Source organism: Apiospora hydei (genome assembly GCF_038363865.1).
Source record: "Apiospora hydei strain CBS 114990 chromosome Unknown utg000007l_segment0_segment0, whole genome shotgun sequence".
NCBI lineage: Eukaryota > Fungi > Ascomycota > Sordariomycetes > Amphisphaeriales > Apiosporaceae > Apiospora > Apiospora hydei.
In genome coordinates, this window is record NW_027117366.1 from 3,076,679 (window position 1) to 3,096,766 (window position 20,088).

At 55.3% G+C, this 20,088-nt stretch overlaps 8 protein-coding genes across 8 annotated transcripts; 3 read left to right on the plus strand and 5 right to left on the minus strand.

Moving 5' to 3' along the window:
• Window positions 1–633: 633 nt before the first annotated feature.
• Window positions 634–1,677, minus strand: PG997_010067 (uncharacterized protein; the record flags this gene model as incomplete). Its single annotated transcript, XM_066814382.1, has 1 exon — window positions 634–1,677. The coding sequence occupies one exon, from the start codon at window positions 1,675–1,677 to the stop codon at window positions 634–636; it is 1,044 nt and encodes a 347-aa protein (XP_066666344.1).
• A 288-nt stretch (window positions 1,678–1,965) lies between these two features.
• PG997_010068 (MFS general substrate transporter) lies at window positions 1,966–3,666 on the minus strand (the record flags this gene model as incomplete). Its single annotated transcript, XM_066814383.1, has 2 exons — window positions 1,966–3,449; window positions 3,510–3,666. 2 exons carry the CDS (start codon window positions 3,664–3,666, stop codon window positions 1,966–1,968), a joined length of 1,641 nt encoding a protein of 546 aa, XP_066666345.1.
• A 481-nt stretch (window positions 3,667–4,147) lies between these two features.
• Window positions 4,148–5,720, minus strand: PG997_010069 (fungal-specific transcription factor domain-containing protein; the record flags this gene model as incomplete). The annotated part of the gene is made up of 4 exons (XM_066814384.1): window positions 4,148–4,864; window positions 4,954–5,079; window positions 5,145–5,410; window positions 5,465–5,720. The coding sequence occupies 4 exons, from the start codon at window positions 5,718–5,720 to the stop codon at window positions 4,148–4,150; spliced, it is 1,365 nt and encodes a 454-aa protein (XP_066666346.1).
• Window positions 5,721–6,876: 1,156 nt separating this feature from the next.
• PG997_010070 (uncharacterized protein) lies at window positions 6,877–8,441 on the minus strand (the record flags this gene model as incomplete). Its single annotated transcript, XM_066814385.1, has 3 exons — window positions 6,877–6,933; window positions 6,992–7,944; window positions 8,012–8,441. The coding sequence occupies 3 exons, from the start codon at window positions 8,439–8,441 to the stop codon at window positions 6,877–6,879; spliced, it is 1,440 nt and encodes a 479-aa protein (XP_066666347.1).
• A 1,605-nt stretch (window positions 8,442–10,046) lies between these two features.
• On the plus strand, window positions 10,047–11,133 carry PG997_010071 (NAD(P)-binding protein; the record flags this gene model as incomplete). Its single annotated transcript, XM_066814386.1, has 3 exons — window positions 10,047–10,102; window positions 10,258–10,399; window positions 10,480–11,133. The coding sequence occupies 3 exons, from the start codon at window positions 10,047–10,049 to the stop codon at window positions 11,131–11,133; spliced, it is 852 nt and encodes a 283-aa protein (XP_066666348.1).
• A 533-nt stretch (window positions 11,134–11,666) lies between these two features.
• Window positions 11,667–13,477, minus strand: PG997_010072 (isocitrate lyase protein; the record flags this gene model as incomplete). Its single annotated transcript, XM_066814387.1, has 2 exons — window positions 11,667–12,555; window positions 12,609–13,477. The coding sequence occupies 2 exons, from the start codon at window positions 13,475–13,477 to the stop codon at window positions 11,667–11,669; spliced, it is 1,758 nt and encodes a 585-aa protein (XP_066666349.1).
• Window positions 13,478–14,920: 1,443 nt separating this feature from the next.
• On the plus strand, window positions 14,921–16,578 carry PG997_010073 (2-methylcitrate synthase protein; the record flags this gene model as incomplete). The annotated part of the gene is made up of 4 exons (XM_066814388.1): window positions 14,921–14,968; window positions 15,082–15,263; window positions 15,326–16,024; window positions 16,083–16,578. 4 exons carry the CDS (start codon window positions 14,921–14,923, stop codon window positions 16,576–16,578), a joined length of 1,425 nt encoding a protein of 474 aa, XP_066666350.1.
• Window positions 16,579–19,030: 2,452 nt separating this feature from the next.
• On the plus strand, window positions 19,031–20,083 carry PG997_010074 (uncharacterized protein; the record flags this gene model as incomplete). The annotated part of the gene is made up of 3 exons (XM_066814389.1): window positions 19,031–19,174; window positions 19,340–19,561; window positions 19,835–20,083. 3 exons carry the CDS (start codon window positions 19,031–19,033, stop codon window positions 20,081–20,083), a joined length of 615 nt encoding a protein of 204 aa, XP_066666351.1.
• Between the last annotated feature and the right edge of the window lie 5 nt (window positions 20,084–20,088).

Below are 20,088 nucleotides of genomic sequence, written 5' to 3' on the forward strand. Positions count from 1 at the left end.
GGAATTATATTTACACACTGACGACGACGTATCGTCAGAGCCAAGTTGCGGTGACGTGTCAAACAACTGGCAAGATAAAATAAACCTTGCTTAGCATGTATAGTCGCAGGGCTATTACATCCATCGGGTACTTGAGAGATATGTGAAATAATTGACGTTACGAACCTTTGCTTTTGGGGTAACGACGTCAAATCACTCCCTGGCGTGAGGGTTACAGGCAACGATTGCCTACCACGCAGCAGACAAATCAACCATGTCATATTACTAGCATTTCCAATTCCACTGTACACACCACTACGAGGGGAAAGGCCCCTTGAGGCCTTTGAGAGTCGAGCATTCAGAACTTCGGCGTTTCATGTACTTAGCATATACATACACATAATCACACACACATATTAGGGGCTGATGCGGGCATTATGGGACGGTAGGAAAGTTGTGCTAAGAACTTACCTTGATATACCTAATTAAAACGTACGACAGCTACTATGTGAGATTTTGCTTCCCCCTAGCCGGAACATGGAAAAAGACCGAGTCGGTTCTCGCTACTCGCAGCGACGTTGCGGCTTCATTTTGTGAACATTTAACCCTCCAGCCATCGAAGGTATTCAGACGTGTTCCAGTTGAGAAACTCCTCTAAGCACGCCAAGTCATTATACACCCGGGGGTGCACCTTTTGCCCTCCAGAACGGCCCCTGGTTCGAGCCGCTCCGCCTCCTCAAAGTCGATAATGACGGCCCAGCCATCGCTACGGAGGAAGTTCCCGGGATGGACGTCGTTGTGGACGAAGCCGGCCCGATGGAGACGCCGGAGCGCGTAGCGGCAGGCGTCACCCTCCGCCTCGCTGGGCCTCCATTTCATGTCCTTCCGCGCGGCGGCCGCTTTGAACAGGTCGTCGAAGCTCTTCGAGCCCGCGATGAACTCGGACAGGAAGCCGACGACGCCGCGGCCCCGCTCCATCACGACGCCGTGGAACTTGGGGACGAGCCCCGTTTCGCCGAGCGCCGCGGCCACTTCGTGATGCATCTCGATCTCGTACCCTATGATTCTCTCGATGTGTGCGGGGTCTCGATTCGATTCGATGGAGAGCAGCTGGGCTTTCAACTTTTTCAACCGGGCCTTGGCCCGGGCCATGAGGTCGTCGGGGATGGGGATCGGCCACGTGTCTATTGCGGGGAATTCAGCAAGCTTCATTAGCAATGCCCCTCCGACGCTGGGCGCGGACGTGGACGCCGGCTGGGCAAAGGTACCCTTCAGCTGCACACGGCACAGCCGATCCGTGGTGAGGCGATTCTCGAAGCCAGGGGACGGGACCTTTTGAAGCTGGATCAAGCTATCGTAGTCGAATTCCGGCAAGCCCTGGAGGTTTCCAATACCCGTCAGTTTATGGCCCATCAGGGGCTCGGCTATGGGGTAATCTGTTTCATCCTTCGGGTTAATATTATCTCGGTGGCCCGGTCGCCTGAGGTGAATACATTTCAGATCGGGCGGGTAGGCACTGACCGGTATCAGGGGACCGCTTCCGCCATTCTTATTCCAGCCCGCTGGGAACCTTGAGGCTGCCTCTAAAGTCACGGAGAAGTACCTGATTAGACCATCGATTCTAGCTCGGACGATATATCCGTCGAGAGCTCCAGCTTCTTGTATGGCCAGAACTTTCATAGTGTCTCCGGGGGCCATTATGAATAATGGTATCAATACCAAGCTTCGTGTCTTTCTTAAGACATTAGGATGTCATCCGACCTCCTGCCTTTAGTTATATAGGCGTAATCCGTAGGCTGTTTTCCAACACGAGTATTCAAGTCGTTACAATCAGTCTGTTGCATACATTACACTAAGCAGTCCCCTCTTTTTGGAACATAGCCATTGTTTTTGAATGACCCCTAATAGATTGTCCAAGGACTCGTCGCACCATTGTCACCTAGTTCTTTGATAACCCTGAGCAGCCTTCTTCTTTCATACGTCATGTTACACATCAAACGTTGACCCCGAGTTCATTCTACGAACAATGACGGCCTCTTTCATGAAAGGGCTGCGTGATCTGATCTCCCTACCCCATTTGATAACGACAAAGGGCGTCGCGACAAGCACCAAAGAGACCAACCCCAGCAGTGTGCTGGCCCACTGAAAGCCGAGATCCGTGTACAGTGCCGACGAAGCCAGAGGGAGGAACGCGATAGACAAGTTCTCGGCCAGGCCGACGGCAGCAAGCGCGCTCGCCACGTACTTGCTGTACGCATCGATGAGATAGTTGGCGATGCTGATCACCACGGCGGTCGTGCCGAGGCCCACCATCGTCAGGCCCACGGTGATCACTATCCAGTGAACAGTGGCGTACGCCGCCCATGCGTAGACCAGCATGCCGCCGGTGACCCCGACGAGCCCGCCGATGATGGCGGTGTACAGCCTCGCTTCGGGGATCGGTGTGCCCGGTACTTCGGTGTTCCGGGTCGCGGAGGCCTCGTACCAGTGGTTTGTTGATAGTGAGAGAATAGTTCCCAATACTTCGCCTACGACGATAGCACTCTGCACATAACCCGCCTGTACTGAAGTCCAGCCATAGAGCTCCCCGTACACCTGTTCCACCGAATGCGTGAACAGGTAGATGGTTCCGAGACTGAATGCAGCCCAGAGGGCGGTGACGAAGACCACCCCCTCCGTGAAGAACATATACAAAGGCCGTGTCAAGCTTTTTATCATGAGTTGGCGTAATGGTGTGGGATCAACCTCTTCGGCCGTAAACGCGACTTTTCCCTCGCCTCGCAATCGCTTGGCTTTTGCCCGCAAGATCGCCGCGCCTCGACTTTCAGGGAGACCAATGAACAAGACGGGGAACAGGGCGCCCGTCACGATCAGCTCGATATGTCCAATCCAGCGCCAAGAAAGATGCTGCAGTACGGCGGCGCCTATTACGGGACCCAAACTCGTGGCGCCGAGGTACACCAGCACGTAGAGCGCGATGGGTATGCTCCGGGCCCGCTCGCATTGAAAGACGTTCGAAGCGATGCTCGCGACGGCATCGCTCATGAGCGGGACGCAACCGCCGCTGAAGAAGCGCGCCGCGACGAGCACGGCGAAGCTGCGGGCGAAGCCGACGGGGACGAGCAGGCAGACGAAGACGAAGTAGGTGCCGAGGAGGACGGGCCGGACGCCCCAGTCCTCCAGGGCGGGGAAGAGGAGCAGCGGGAACAGGGCGGCGCCGACGCCCCACGACGTCGTGGTCCAGTAGGCGTGCTGGAAGGAGGACGACGGCCCGTCGGGGATGCCGCCGAACTCGTCGGAGAGGGCGGCGTGAGCGGGGGCGAGGATGCTGCCGTTCGTGGAGCAGACGAAGCTCGCGAGGAGGCCGAGGGCGACGGCACACCATTTCTTCCTGAGGGGCCAGTTGAAAGGGTCTTGTGGATCATCCGGGTCATCCCACGTGACCACCAAGGCATCGTTCGGGCTTGTTTCTGTGTTTATATGGTTGGTCAGGAGGAAGCGGCGGCAATTTAAGGTGATGCTGGACTAACCCTTTGGGACGACCGAAGGCGTTTCTTGTCCATCAGACTTCGGTTCACGTAATGGGGACGGTGCATCTACACGATCATTGACTGAATCGTCCGGTCTAGTTGCCTCCGACGATTGTGGGTTTGATGTAGTGGCCGTCGCGGATACAGAGTTGTCCATAATAGTCGAAGCTCGGCAGAGATGGGTCGTGGGCAATGGGGAACGGAGGTAACAAATCCTGGCGTATCTCATATGTAGGTCACCTGCTGGGTGTTTGATGGTAACACCGTAGGACACTTCCTGATTTCAATAGAAGATAGTAATCAGACATATTTCTATTAGAGGTCGTACAAGCAAAGTCTTTGGCCTGTACATGTAGTCATTAGTACACATACCACCTCTATTGCCCTTGGCTATGTTGATTAAAACTACCAAAAGAGGTAACTGTCCTGATTAGGAAGGAGGACGTAAAGGGTAAGATCACTAAAAGACCTAGATGAACAGATCCACTGGAGATCTTCAGGTACTGCCTCGATCGAGAGCAGGGTCTAGTGACAGAACCTGTCGCCATCCGCATGAACAGTAGCGACATAGTCTTCATACCTCGATACCAAGACTGAATACTTACTACGAAGTCCACTTCCTTAATTTCATGTTTATATTAACCAAAGCATAGTCGCATCTGCAAGACAGCGCCGCAGGACTCCTCCGCCGCATGCATTCTATCCACCACTTGACCCCACCACACATTATGAAATCCCCTTTCTTCCTGATCAGCCCAGACCTCTTTCAGCAGGGGTACAGTACTGTTGATCATGTGGTATCTAGTCACTTCGTCCCAGAGCGAGCAAAGCCTGAGTATCTTCCGACGCGTCGACTCGTCTCTTAGCTCGCAGCCGGCAAAGAACAGGGGCAGCAGGGCCTGCTTGGCCACCAGACTGTTGTCTTCGCGACACGCGAAGATTTGGTCGGCCGTCGCCCGGGCAAGCCGCATCACTCTCACCGGGATGCTATGTCCGGGTTCCCACCGGAACACCCTGTATACGTACAGGAGCAGCCCGTTCCTCCACGCCTCGGAGCAGTGCATGCTGTCCATGTCCTGATGCATGGAGCTTTCGTCCTGGTCAGCCGCCGGCGGCGACACATGTTGCCAGAACCCGAGCGACTCCTCTATTTGCGAAATCACAGTATCGTCAAAATTGACATGCTGCATCAATGACGACTTCCGCTTCTCCGCACTGAGCCTTGCCAGGCACATGACTATCTCCACGAGGCAGCGGGCATCCGCATAGGCGAAAGTAATCCCACTCTTGTTCGCCGTGGTTCGATGAGACGACAGCTTCAAAGTAAGAGTATGGGAACACGCAGTCCTCTCTAGCTACCAGGCTTGTAATGGCATCCCACCTGTGGAGGTCAGCTTGGTCCCGGACACGATTAGCAAGCAGAGGAAGGCTTCACATACCACACCATTAAGCCCACCTGAACAACAGCCCGGGGCGATTTGGTCCAGACTTGTATACCGCCGCATGCTTCAAGCAGGGCGAAGGCGCCCGCGAGATGGATGCCCCAGTTTCCCCAAGCTGACTGCGTTTCCTGGTATCCGATATGAGCTAGGCATGAATGGGGGTTGTTTGGGGAAGCTGAAATGGCAAACTCACATCTAGCGAAAATAGGATTACGATGGTATCCAGCATATAATACACTTGCGCCAAATTGTTTGGTATACCAAGACTATCACGGAGTAGTTGGAGTGCCGTACCTCGATGATGCTCGGTGGCGGAACTTCTGACATGGTGACCAGCCAAAGCCATGGCAGCATGAACCAAAAAGAGGGGCTCAGGGTCGACGTCTCTACAGTACTTAAGCGGGTTGAGCTGCAAGTCCAATGTCAACGGGATTTTGCAAAACTCTTGATTATCTACAACTGTCAGCTGCTATGGTTGTTGAGATGGGGGAAGGGCAGGACTGGTAGTCATACATTGGTCGAGAATAGGCTCAAAGCGATGCGCGACGCTGTTGTACAGTATGCTAGATGGTGCCCATGGGTCATCATGGGTCTGGGCATTGGCAATGCTGCGGGTAGTAGGTTGCCCGACAGTTGGCGAAACAGCCGCGTCGTGGACAAGACTTTCCGAAGAGTGAATAAGTCGCCTTGCACCTTTTCCTGTCCCCCCAATGAGCGCGGGCTCATCGCTCAAGAGCAGCGACGTGCCAGCCGAACCATCAGGTGGCATCACATCGATGGACGTTCCTGGCTTATCTGTACTTGATTGGCCGTCGGCACTCGGCCGAGCGGGAGGAGCATTTGACACTTTTGAGGTGGTAAAGAGAGCGATACTGTTCTTGACGGGACTCCGTGGCCTCTCCTCACGGCTTGGTTCCACGGGGGTGCTCGCAGACGAACTCGTACTGGAGTGGCGCGTCTGCCCTTCGTTTCTGCCTTCTCCGCGCTATCGACTTCTTGGCCGGCTTCCGGGACAGAGAAAACCCCGGCTGCCAATGCAATAACTGCTGCTTCGCAGGCATATTCTCCTGATGGTGACCTGAATCGGAAGCTTGCTGAATTGGTCAACTACTACAAGAAGATTGCTAGTAATTGAGGACATCACATCACACATCTCCGACTTACAAAAACGACGTGCTGAAGGGATCGACCCACTGCATGCGACAACGCCCAGCGGGTAAACTAGCTGCACCCACTGCATCTTGCCCTATTGGGACAGTTACCGCATTGGGACAGTTGCCTTTTCGGTCTTGGGACGCCCACCAACGACCAACGCTTGATACCTCTCGGCGCATTATGCTTACGAAATAAGGACAATAAGTCCACACCGATAACCATGACAGAAACATTTTAGCGACGGCTCACCTACACGTGGTGCACGGGCGCTTTCACTGGAGGCGTGCAGCTTCGGCGTACGGTCCACTGAGTGAACGGTTGCCAGTGAGGTACGTAAGCGGGCATCGTAGTCGCTGGCTTGAAAAGACAAATACGGGAATAGGATGCGCCGATATCACGGACAAAATCTACTATCCCTGACTGATAGGCTATACGCCGACAAGATGTCAATGGTCGTACCCTGAGAGACAGGATGTCATATGCCCCTAGGTTATACGAGTTACCCCTAGTAGGCTTCCCTTGCAAAAGCCTTGGAATAGGGGTAGCTCGTACATCCCGGAGTTGAGGAGCAAGTATCCAGATTCACATTGTCGTTTAGAAGCCAAATTTTCGACAAGGCATAGTCGAAGTCTCCATCAAGGCGTGTATTGTTTCAGAATGTATCTCTTGAGATCATCAAAATTCAACCCGTCCCGCTCACCGGAACCGATATATGTGTATATATAATACGCCTTACTCCTCTTGTGGGTATCCTAGAAGTACGTCGCTGTTTACACCGTTTCAATGTAGCGCTTGATTTCCCATTCCGTAACCGCCTCATCCCACACCTATGATAACCGTGTTAGTACTCTGCCCTGCAGCCTAGTTGATAGAGTTAAGACTTACCCGAATTTCGTGGCGTCGTGTACCACCGAAGTGCTCCACAAAGTCGTCCCCGAAGACCTCGCGAGCAATGCTGTCTTTGGACATGAACATGTCCGTCGCCTCTTTCAAGCTCTTCGCAAGTCTAATACCTTGGTCGCTGCCGCCACCGACGTCCTCGCCCTTGCCAAGTGGTGGAGTCGTCAGCTCCAGCTTCTTCTCAACACCCCGCCATCCCAGACCCATAAGCGCGGCCATGACGAAGTGAGGGTTTGCGTCAGCTCCAGGAACACGCAGCTCAAACCGTGTTGCGCCCGGCTTCGCGGTGGGGGGCGAAATCAACCTGATGGAGGCAGCACGGTGCTCCAGGCCCCACGAGACCGTCACTGGCGCCCAGAAATTCTCCACTAGACGCTTGTAGGAGTTGATGGTGGGCGCGAGCATCGGCATAACGTAGGGTAGGCCCTCAATCAACCCAGCAAGGAATTGCCGTCCCATATCGCTCAGGTATGCAGCATCGGGGTACGGGGCGTTCTCGTCCTTGGTCTCCCGGTAGAAGAGGTTCTTGCCGTCCTTGTCCACAATGGAGAAATGGCAATGGCCACTGTTTCCAGGCAGTCCGGATCTCGGTTTGGCCATGAAACACGGCGCAATGTTGTACTTGGTCGCGACCGACTTCACGACGTACTTGAACATGCTGACGCGATCCGCCATCTCGCTGACCTGACCGAATTCTAATGCGGCCTCAAACACTCCCGGGCCACTCTCGGTATGCCACCCCTCAATGTCACAATTGAACTTGGCGCAAGTATCATAAATGTCGTAGTAGTAGTCTTGATTGTGTACTGGCCGAGTAATGCTGTAACCGAACATGCCTTCGGTCAGCGAGGAGAGGGCATGAGCGGGGTTGTTTTGCAAAAATGCGGCAGGGCTCGTCTCGTTCGGGGGCAGCTTGAACTGGAAAAACTCCAGCTCGCCTACAGTGGTCAAGAAGTCAGCACAGTCACTTGTTGGTATGGGGGAACAAGAAGGGCATATACGAACCTCCAGCCATGCCATCCAAGCCCTTGGCCTTCAACTTGGCCAATTGGACCTTGAGGAGACCTCTGGGGTCGGCACATATGGGTTCCTGGGTATCGGGATCCAAGAAGTTGAGCAGGAAGAAGGGCACATTGTTCTCCCAGGGGATGCGGCGGAAACTCTTGAGATCGACCTCGGCGAGAATGTCGTGGTAGCCGTTCTCTTTGTTGCTGACCTTGAGCTCCTCGATGTAGAGCAGATCATGCATGTCCCAGCCGAAGATGACCGAGCAGAAGCCCAGGCCGGACTTGGCGACGGACAGGAACTTTTTCTTAGAGACGATCTTGCCCCGAAGCTGGCCATCGACATCAATGCCGGCTAACTTCACCTTGTTGTCATCTTTCAGCAGTTCCGACAGCGACTCTAAGGTGACTTCTTCTTGCGGCGCAGACATTTTGGCCGATTTTCGGGGGCGCAATTCTGAGAGAGCGATTCGGGGCGTTTAGAAGTTTCGATCAACTCGAGGCGTGAATGCGATCGCAATAGACGGTCTGTCGCATCAATGTCGAAAGAAGGGAATGCAGAAGGGAGCGACTCTTTTGCAGCAAAGCAGCAGCAGATCTATGTGTATATTGATATTGGCAAGAATAACAAGGGAGAATCGATCAATCACCAAACCAAAGCCAATTGCAGCGAAAGAATGTACTGAAAGAGGGTGGGAGACTGGTCGAGGGAATCCGGTTAGTGTTTGCAGTGTAGCGGTACAGCCCGCCAGCCTCCAAAACCAAGTGATGACGTGGGGCAGCCATCGTGATAAGCCAAGCTACCCCGTAGACGGATGCGCGCTTTCTCGCCAAGGCATCCCTGTGCTGGTCATCCAGGTCATCCTCCCGCATTTCTTTTGTTTTCCCGCCCGTTGTTGCTGGTCTTTCCGCCGCCCGATAAGCGCCCAGATGCTTGGGTTAAGAGAAAGATATCCAAGAGAACAAACATCCGTGATGCTATCACCAGACGGAGCTCTGGAAACAACATCAAGGTCTACTCGGATTTGAGACGAACATTCAGTTGAGACACAATCTGACAATGGCACCTTGGGACGATAAGACATTAAAAGTGGCCCCATCTTATCCAGATGCAGGGGCTCGCGGGGCTGGTTTTGGGGCATTGACATCCATGGCGGGGTAAAACGTCACTGCCAGACTGCCCACTGCCAGCTTCAACACACCGGACGGGAGTCTTGTCGTGTCCGGCTTCCTCAGTCACTTCGCTTTATGTAGTGTCACACGACTGTAAAGCTGCAACTCGCATGTCGCTAATGTTAAACTGCGCTCTCTCTATCTCAAACCCATAACGACCAAAGGGGCTTACGCGTGCAACTGGACACGAGACACGAGACAGCTGATAGTCTTGGTGATAGCTTATCTATTACCTAAGAAACCAAGGAATGGGTTAAGGTAGCGAGTCAAGCTGTCGCAATCCCTGTAGGTGCAGTCCATTGCCTACTTCGGGATGTACAAGCCAGGAAGCTCACGTTGTTGCAAGGTTAAAAGAGCGTGTGATGTGCTCTTCCAAGACGCTGGGATCGCCGGTGCGTAATAGGCCTAGCTGTCTACGTCTTCGTACATGGAGATAATATCCGAGACCTTTTACGAATTTCGTGCATTCATCGAGTGAAACTCGAGCTCAGAGATCGTCACTGCCAACGCAACCGTCCAACCGGCCTACTGTACTCGACTCGACTCGAGACGGGTGCCAATCCCAAGATAAGGAACGGCACGTTATCATGGCCGATCCAAAAATGTCTCCGCTCTTTCTGGGTTTCCCGTAGTCACGGAAATGCGACCACCCCGCCAAACGAACCTCCTATATCGCAGCGGCGCGAGTCAACACCTGGCAAGCATCCAACATCTACCACCCACCGCCTGGTTGAGTAGCAACCTGCCTCTCTCTCAATTCGTCTTATCTACCAACTTGCAAGAAAACACTCCTTCTCTTCAGCATTTGGCATTGCGTATACCCTCTCTTTCCCATTTGCCATACACAAAGACACGAAGAAACAATGAGCTCCGCTGGACGTCTCGCTGGCAAGAATGCCTTGATCACTGGTGCCGCCGGGTAGGTCTCCGTCCCCCAATCACAAAAGCCACCAAAGCTCCCCCAGCCCGACGACAGCTGCGTCGTCTAGATGCAGCATGTCGTGTTTCCCTACAAAATACAGAAACACATGAAGCCCATCAGTCAAGCAACAAACATGCTGACACAACGAACAGTGGCATTGGTCTCGAGACCTCCATCCTTTTCGCCAAGGAGGGGGCCAGCGTCCTGATGACTGACATCTCAGAGCCTGCCCTGGCGAAGGCCAAGGCCAAGGTCGTACAGCTGGTGCCCAACGCCAAACGCGTTGAGACAGTGGTAAGTTTTCGCAGCCAATTGCCGATTGTAATACCCAAAGAGTACCAGATTCTAACGGCTTGCGCAATGTGCTCTCGTAGGTCTGCGACGTTTCCAAGGAAGCCTCTGTTCAAGCCGCGATCGAGTCCCTCGACGCCTGGGGCGGCCTCGACGTCATCTTCAACAACGCCGGCATCATGCACGCCAAGGACGACGACGCGATCGGCACCCCCGAGGCCATCTGGGACCTGACCATGAACATCAACGTCAAGGGCGTCTGGTTCGGCTGCAAGCACGCCGTGCAGGCCCTGCGCCGCAACAAGAAGACCAAGGGCAGCGTCATCAACACGGCCTCGGTCGTCGCCCTCGCCGGCGCCGCGACCCCGCAGCTCGCCTACACGGCGTCCAAGGGCGCGGTCCTGGCCCTGACGCGCGAGCTCGCCATGGTGCACGCGCGCGAGGGCTTCCGCTTCAACTCGCTCTGCCCCGCGCCCCTCAACACCCCGCTCCTCCAGGACTGGCTCGGCGACGACCAGGCCAAGCGCCTGCGCCGCGAGATCCACTTCCCCACCGGCCGCTTCGGCGAGGCCGTCGAGCAGGCCCACGCCGTCGTCTTCCTCGCCTCGGACGAGGCCAGCTTCGTCAACGGCCACGACATGGTCGTCGACGGCGGCATGACCAAGGCCTACGTCACTCCCGAGGGGCCCCCGGCCCCGGCTCCCACCAACAACGCCTCCAAGGATTCGCTCGATTGAAGGTTCGGCCGGATCAAGCCGGCACTGTGATTGAATGTAAAGACCCTACCTAAGAAAAGGGCATGATATAGAATTTCAAGAGGCGGATTCGAGAATCCTCGTTCCTTCCTCCTCACACTTTGATGACCATAGAACGCTGGGAATGACGGCTTGGTGGGAACCAGGAGGCTGGGGATTTCTCCCTAGGATATGGAGCACGGCGTTTGTCTTTTCGCTGAAGTCCATTGGATTTGATTAGTTCATGATGAGAGCTTCAATCTGTTCACCTGATGAGAACACGATCTATGTAGCAAGATGATAGAATGCTTTAAGCTCGCATGAAATGCTTACTCCTAAACTATACCCCTTTATTTCTTCACTCTATGTGCCCATGTTAGGTAAATTGGTAATGATTAATCATTCATAATGATAGATATCAGATAGGTATGCTGCCAGAAACGCCGCCCAATGCTGCTGCTAATCACCACTTATGTCGTTCCCACCATGTTTTTCCCTTCCTTTTTACCTGTGTATGCAAGTTTCCCAGGCATCATTCAGTGAAACTGCCCCTCGGTGTTCCCGTCGCCCATCCCTTTCGTCCCGCTGCTACCGCTCTGGATCGCGCCGAGGATGCCATCGATATACGACGCCCCGCTCCACTTCTGGTGCGTCAGGACGTCGCAGCCGAGCTCCTTCTCGCGGCGCTGCACGAGGTTGACGTAGGCGAGCATTCCGTCGTCCTTGTAGGACTTGGCCAGCTCGTTGGTGATGGTGGCGGTGCTGTGCAGGCCCGCGAGGGAAATGAGCTGGAGCACGAAGCCCTCGCGCGCGATATCCCAGATGAACGACTTCAGCGTCGCGTCCGTGAAGCCGTGCGCCATCCAGTTGAACGAGGGGCTCAGGTTGTAGACGAGGCCCTTGCCGGGCAGGACGGCGCGCACGGCGCGGGCGAGGTCCGCCGCGACTTTGACGTTGGGGTCGCCCGTCTCGACCCAGAGGAGGTCGGCGTAGGGCCCGAAGGCGATGGCGCGCTTCGTCGCGGCCCCCATGCCGGCGCGGAAGTGGTAGAAGCCCTCGCGCGTGCGCGGGACGTCCCAGTCGAAGTAGATGGGCTTGTCGCTGCCGCTCAGCAGGCCGTTGGCGAGCTCGCGGCGCTTGTTGATGCCCATGTCGCGGTTCGCCTCAACGACGGCCGTGTAGCCGCTGTCGATCTTGGTCTGCGGCACGCCCTGCTGCGAGAGCTGGGCGACGGCGGCCTCGTCGAAGGAGACGAGCTTGGTGCTCTTGACCCACTCGGCCTCGAAGGCGTCGATTTCGGAGCCTGACGCGCCGGCCGCTTCCATCTCCTGCAGGGTCTCGGCGAGGGGCGCGATGCCCTCTTCCGTGACGCCGAGGATGAACTCGTGGTCGCGCACGTCGATGGCGCTCGAAATGAGCCGGCCGCTCTCGAGTCGGTGCGGGCCAGGATGAGGTTTTCGGAGCCCATGACGTCCCACTGGAAGCGCGCCGCCAGCAGACGGTTAATGTGCTCGCCCGTGGGCACCAGGACCTTGCCGGCCAAGTGCCCGCACTTCTTGCCGCCGTGCAGCTGGTCCTCGAAGTGGACGGCCGCGGCGCCGTTCTCGGCGAACAGCTTGGCGAGCTTGAGGACGGCGCTCAGGCCGCCGTGGCCCGTGTCGCCGTCCGCGATGATGGGGCGGAGGTAGTCGACGTAGGGCGTGCTCGCGCGTTCTTGCGCGGTCATCTTGCGCCGCAGGTCCCACTGCTTGCGGTCGTGCATCGACTGGGCCTTGGCCATGCGCTGGACCTGGTTGGGCACCGTGTTGTAGGGGTAGTCGCCGAAGTCGGGCGAGACCTCGTTGGTCGAGGTCAGGACCGAGGAGCAGGCCCAGCCGGACAAATACAACACCTCCTGGTGCGGGGCCTGCTGCGTCATCTGCACGGGGTCGATGGCGCCCATGGTGTGGATGGGCTCCCCCTTGGCCGCGCGTTCCTGGATGAGGTCGAACAGCTTGCGGGCCATGACCGAGCTCGGGTATGTTTGGGTCTGCGAGCCGCGCTTCGACACGACGTCGGCGGCGGTGTAGGGCCGCCGGATGCCCGCGTACCGCGGCGTCGCCCACCAGGCCTCCACGTCCTTGATCTGCTGCTCGTACAGGGCGTCTTCGGCGGCGCCGGCTTTCGAGGCCTCGGGCAGGAGCTGGAAGGAGTCGGACGGGAGGGCGGCGGATAGCGGCGGTTCTACGGGCGGCAGAGACATGTTGCGTGTGGTTATCGAGAAGGCGCGCGTGGCGGCCAAGGTTGTCGGCGTGCGTAACGTTGGGGCGAGCCGACGGGGAGCTCTGAGCACAGCTCTTCGAAGCATCGTGCTGTGTTGTTGTCGCTAGGTCACGACTTGTTCGGGTATATGGGTTGTTGGGAAGGAAATTAGGTCGCTAAAATTCAAGCCAAAGATGTAACCAGCACCTGCGGGAATAAAGAAGTCTGGAATAGGTTGCCACAGAGTTAGGAAAAGCAGTGGTTGCTCGGCCGAGGTTCGGTATTACGACATAACGGAGATGCAAGTTCCAATGCTGAGTGGGATTGTACAGCTTGCTGCCCAGTGCCCACTGCCGACGAGAAGCGCTAACCCGAGCAGAAGCGACCGCATCAAAACAGTGCACACCCGACTTACACCACCAAAATGCTCCATGTTCCAGCACTTATCATAAGCCACAACGACGCTGAAAAAATTAAAGAAATTATATTCGTATTACAGTAGTTTTTAAGTATGTATATGTTTTTCCTGCTTTAATCTAACTCTATTTGGTTGCGTTACTCTTTCTTAAAGGAGAGCTGGCGGAAACCAGCCGGCTGGACCGTGCTTGCGAAGGGGGACTGAAAGCTTTCTCGCAGTCAACGCACCGTATAACCACCAAACCGTGTCCCGAGAGCTTCAAAAAATTAAATATTAAGATTTAAGCAATTCTTCAATTTTCTATAGTTTTCGCTATGCAATTCGAAGATTACGGTGTTAAGTTGTAGAGGGTTGAAATGTAAGCCTTTTGGTGGATTTGGGTGAGGCAGTGGGGTGTGTGCACTCTTTTGATGCGGTCGCTTCTGCCCGAGCCCCCCAATGGCCCCCTAAGCTCCCCCAGTTGCCAGTGGAAGTGGGCAGGCTGGGGTGATACCCGCTAGATTACCCCGTCTTTAGCGCCCAGCTATTGGCCAATTGGCCCCTGATCAGCCCCCAGTCTATCCTCGGCTCACCGCGGGGTAAGGCGGACCCTTCCCGCTCCTCGACGGTGCGCTGCGTTGTTTGTCTGTCTGGCTGTGTCACCCATCTTCTGTGAAATGACCGACCCCCTTATTAGATCAATGTCAGATGTGTCTTCCCGTTCGTCCTTGACGCTCTCCCAAGCCCGTACCTCTCAACCAAAATATGCCCGGGCTGGTACTTGTTTCAACCCCACACCGCTGCGTTCAGTACGTCAGGACCAGCCTCCGTCCAGGCCAGCAGCGAGCATCCAATTGGACGTGCCAAACAGCTCGGTTAACTCGATGAATTGCTCTTCCGGTGGTTCGATTTGAAATGCAGGTCGATGTTTTTGTTTGCTGTCTGTCCAAATTTCTGAGCAAGTTGTCCTTCCAAGTAATTCTCTCTTCTTGACTCTTGCTTGGTCATAAAAGTCCTGCTCTCCGTCAACGAAGCAGGTGGTTGATAATAAATACATTTTGGTGCTTCTGCTATCTTCTCCTCCATCAACCCGTACACCCATCCTCTTCACCCTAGGATAGCCGAGGTCCCTCAACCAGTCCGACAGTCAAGATGGCTATGAACATACGAACAACGACGAGAGCTCTGGGCGCCATTCGCGTAAGTAATACGGAAGCATTCTTTTTCGTTCTGTTACAGATTGAGATCTTTCATTGCACTATTTGCTCCGTAATTGAGTTTGTATACTGTGAACTAAGACCGTCTCATTCCAGCCCAGAGCTGTTTCCGCGGTCGCGATACCATCAGCGCGATGCTACTCCACATCCGAACCCGATCTGAAAACGACGCTCAAGGAGGTCATCCCTGCAAAGCGGGAGCTCCTGAAGAAGGTCAAGGCCAATGGCAACAAGGTGATTGGTGAAGTCAAGATTGAGAATACCATTGGCGGCATGAGGTATATCCTGGTCCTGTCTAAACTCCCCGATGTGTCGTGTGCTAATGGCCCGTGTCGCGCAGAGGCCTGAAAGCTATGGTCTGGGAAGGTTCCGTTCTTGATGCCAATGAGGGCATCCGTTTCCATGGCCGGACCATCAAGGACTGTCAGAAAGAGCTCCCGAAAGGACGCTCGGGCACAGAGATGCTGCCCGAAGCCATGTTCTGGCTGCTCCTCACAGGTCAAGTCCCTTCGGTGAACCAGACCCGCCAGTTCTCCAAGCAACTCGCCGGGCAGGCGGCCCTCCCCGACTTCGTCAACAAGATCCTGGACGGCTTCCCCACGGACCTTCACCCCATGACTCAGTTCGCCATCGCAGTCAGCGCCCTGAACTACACCTCCAAGTTCGCCAAGGCGTACGAGGCGGGCATCAACAAGGCCGACTACTGGGAGCCCACGTTTGACGACGTCATCAGCCTGCTGGCGAAGCTGCCCACCATCGCTGCCAAGATCTACCAGAACTCGTACCGCGGCGGCGGCGCCCTGCCCGCCGACGTCGACATCAACGAGGACTGGTCCTACAACTTCGCCGCCATGCTCGGCAAGGGCGGCAAGGAGAACGAGAACTTCCAGGACCTCCTGAGACTTTACCTCGCTCTCCACGGCGACCACGAGGGCGGAAACGTTTCCGCCCACGCCACTCACTTGGTTGGAAGCGCCCTTAGCGATCCTTTCCTTTCATACAGTGCCGGTCTGCAAGGTCTTGCTGGACCTTTACACGGGTAAGATATTTATCCCCCGAGTTCTTCTTTTGAAGAACTTACTAACATGCCTTACTAGCCTTGCCGCGCAAGAGGTGCTTCGATGGATCCTCCAGATGCAGAAGTCGATACCATCGAGCTACTCCAAGCAGGATGTCCACGACTACCTCTGGACGACGCTCAACTCGGGCCGCGTCGTGCCCGGTTACGGCCACGCCGTACTCCGAAAGCCCGACCCCCGCTTCGAGGCCCTGATGGACTACGCCTCGTCGCGGCCCGAGATCGCCAAGGACCCCGTCTTCCAGCTGGTCAAGCTGAACAGCGAGGTCGCGCCCGAGGTGCTGATGAAGCACGGCAAGACCAAGAACCCGTACCCCAACGTCGACTCGAGCTCGGGCGTGCTCTTCCACCACTATGGCTTCCACGAGACCCTGTACTACACCGCGACGTTTGGCGTCAGCCGCGGGCTGGGCCCGCTGGCGCAGCTGATCTGGGACCGCGCCCTCGGTCTGCCCATCGAGCGCCCGAAGAGCATCAACCTGGCGGGCCTGCTCAAGGCGGCTGAGTCTGCTTGAGGAAAAGCAGGGGATTCTTGTCGCATATCGTGATTTGCCGGCGTTTCTGGCCCTAATGTTGGAATGCATTAGATCTTTTAGCTTTAGCCCCTAGCAAGATGTTTCCAAAATCAATTTTTCAATCTGCCTTGCCTGGCTGCCTCTTCCTCTCCGCCCGTGTCCCAATGGGCAAAAGCCGCCAAGCCACGCAACTCCCTATTGAGGGTTGATCCACGTCGAGAATTCCCATCCTCCCAGCTGTGTAAACGACATCTATCGATCGGCGTGCCCCGCCACTCTGGACAACTGCGGGGTGATTGAACATGCCATTCAACGAATCGCATCCTGCAAGGTGATATTTCGTCCCAGTCGGTATAAGGAGGATTGTCACCACACTTCCCCATCTGCGCTGTTACCCTAAAAGGACCCTATGTGCTGCTTCTAATTTTGGCCCGTTCGTCAGCCTGGGGTAGTATCGGCTCAATATAACTCCACACCTGGTCGCATCTCTATGTATGTAGAGGGCTGGGTTCTTTGCCGAGTTGGAATCGCATACGGAGGTAGGTTACCATGCCATGGCAGGTTACGTCTCGTGTAGTTTGGCGTCAGAACGTTCTGGCCATTCTACCCGCATGCGCACCATTCAGCCGGGTATTACCAAGGAGTCTTCTCAAACAGTGCTGGGGCTATGGGTCGATCCTTTTAGCTCATGCTTTTCCCTCTCATCTTTCTTGAAGGCTGCGGTGGAACACGATGGTGTACCCTTGCACCATGAGATGAGAGTGCTTACGAACCGGTCATCCTTGCATGCCATGTAGATTACCCCTGAGCCTCGGCAAAGAGGCTAAAAGGGCCTCTAGGGCCAGCGATTGGCTAGAGCGGACATTTACCAAATACAGCTTACACTTCCTCTCCGTAACATGGCGGGAACCCCAACGATACACGGCGGCGATCCTGGGCCGAGATCACCGAGTCTCCGCTGTCTTACCTAACATTTACCAATGCGGTGTTGATGCGGAAAGAACCGAACTTCTTCCTCTGCAAGTCGAATATCGTAGTAGTACCGATTGTTTCCCACTATCGACGCTCTATAGTGAGTCTCAGCTCGTAAGGCTCGCTTAATGTCGAGGAGACACGAAACCTGACTCAACTCAGCTCTCATCGACACACCCGGGCCCGAGCCGAACCACGACAGTTAATTCGATACCCCCTGTTGAACGCAGGCTAGCCCAGACCAGAGGTTCCGAGTATGCCTCACTGCTACCCTCCAGTAACCCTCTGATGAGCCCAGCTGGCCGTCACATGGCCCATGCAAGAACAATTAAGCTTAATCTACCAGAACCCCTAATCCGAGGCAAAAATAGTATCAAATGCCACCTTGCGGACCCAGACTCATGGCAATCTGACCCACAGGCCGGACCTAGATCTCACACTCGGGGCGGTGTGGAAACAATCGTGTCCCGTCGAACGCCGTGCTGCGTCCTTAGAGCAACGTTTTCTTCGCGATATCGAGCCACACCTCACTTACTTACATACACGCAAAGACAGTAACCATTTCTCTCATTGTTGCTCCTATTCTCACCGTACCACCTTTTCTCGGTCCAGTCGTTGAACGGCCAACCATAGATAATCTAACAACGTATATCACAATACTCTCTCCCTCTTCACCTGGGCCAAAGATTCGATTTGTCATAGGTTTTCGGTTTCTATTTAAAGAACATGTCCCCACAGGCCAGGTTCGAGCCAGGTTCTCGTCGTTCTATATCTACCTGTTTAATATGTTTTTCATCTAAAGCTGCTCGCTTCCACTTCAACCGCAAAATCCACGGCAGCTGTTGGAGCGCCGCCATGGTACCAGCTCGGATGGGTTACCTCACTTGCCTTCTTCTCTCTCTCTCTCTCTCTCTCTTACCGTCTTCAGCCAAATGAGGTGCTTTCCGCACCGACAACGCCAGCCAAGTGGAACCCGCCTCTTTGCGTTGTGCAGGGAGCAATCTAATTCCTTGTCGTTACCGTGGCTAGCGCCGCCTCCCTTTCCATCTCCAGCTGGCTATCGAATCGCTTGCATCACGACATGTCACGATGGTCGTCGAGCAGCCACGCTCTAGACCTGAACTTTCCTCAGCTCCTGTCAGCATCGGACTATGCATGCGCTCGTTGTGCGAGACAGGGAACATGGTGCTTACCGCCTTACGAGCAAAGCAAGTAGACGCGGAGGAGTAATGGATAAATATTGTACACGGCCTTGGAACGTAGCACTAGGTTTTACATGAAGAGACATCCTATCTAAGAAGCGAGGCGAATATAAATACACTCCGATGTCACCCATCATGGTCGATCGTTTCCCGTTCAGCAAGCTCGACACCAAATAACTTTACCGATCAGCATTGTGACACAGCATCTTCCATTCTCCCGAACGAACTCCTTACATATACTTACATTAATACCGCTACCCGTTCCCTTTTCTCTCACAATGCGATCCTACGCCGCTGTCCTTCTGCCCTTCCTCGCGGCCGCCAACCCTATTGGCATCATCGGCGATGGCGACCTTCCCTCGCCTGACAGCATCCAAATCATCAGCTCCTCGTCCTCCGGTAACGGCTGTCCCCAAGGGACGGTGACCACCGACATCTCCCCGGACCGAACTGCAAGTCCTTCACCCTTCCATCCCCCACCCCCTTTCAAACCCATCCGACCCCCCTCGGCTCTTCAGGGGTAAATGCCCAGTAGAGAGCTGCCAGCAGCTGCTTGACACCTGCCCACTACTCACACTTCTGCACAGGTCATCACGTTCGGCTTCGACGGCTTCCAGACCTACATCGGGCCCGGCACCCAGGTCGGGGACCGCACCAAGAACTGCCAGCTCCACCTCAACCTCAAGTACCCCGGCGGCTTCCAGTACGCCCTGGTCGACTCGACCTACCACGGGTACGCCCAGCTCGAGAAGGGCGTGACGGGCACCTTCCTGTCGACGTATTACTTTTCGCAGGATGCTTCGGCCACGGTACGTGGACCTTTACCTTTTTTTATTCCTCTTCCTTCCATTCCCACCATTCTTCCTTGAAGTAGACGGATATTCGCCTCCTGTCTTCCTGTTATCTTCTCGCCTCACCGGGGGACATCAAAACGTCTTATTCTGCTGCCAACATCTCTTACGAGCCCCTCCCCACGACCCTCTTCCCCAATTCCTTCTATACTGTTCACCGTCTCCTCTCCTTCCACCGCTACCTGGGACGAAGGCGAAGACTTCATTACTAACCATTGATATTGTGTGCAGACCACGACCCGCACCTCCATCTCGGGCGGCGGCGTCTGGGAGGGCGGCCAGGTGTACACCAAGGAGGACAAGATCCCGACGACGTCGGTCATCTGGTCCCCCTGCGGCCAGACCGGCCTGCTCAACATCAACAACCGCATCGCCCTGACCAGCACCAACTCGAGCGCCTTCGGCCAGATCTCCGACGACGACGCCACCGTCGCCTTCACCCAGCAGCTGCACGTCAACTGGCAGACTTGCAAGCAGTAAGCTGG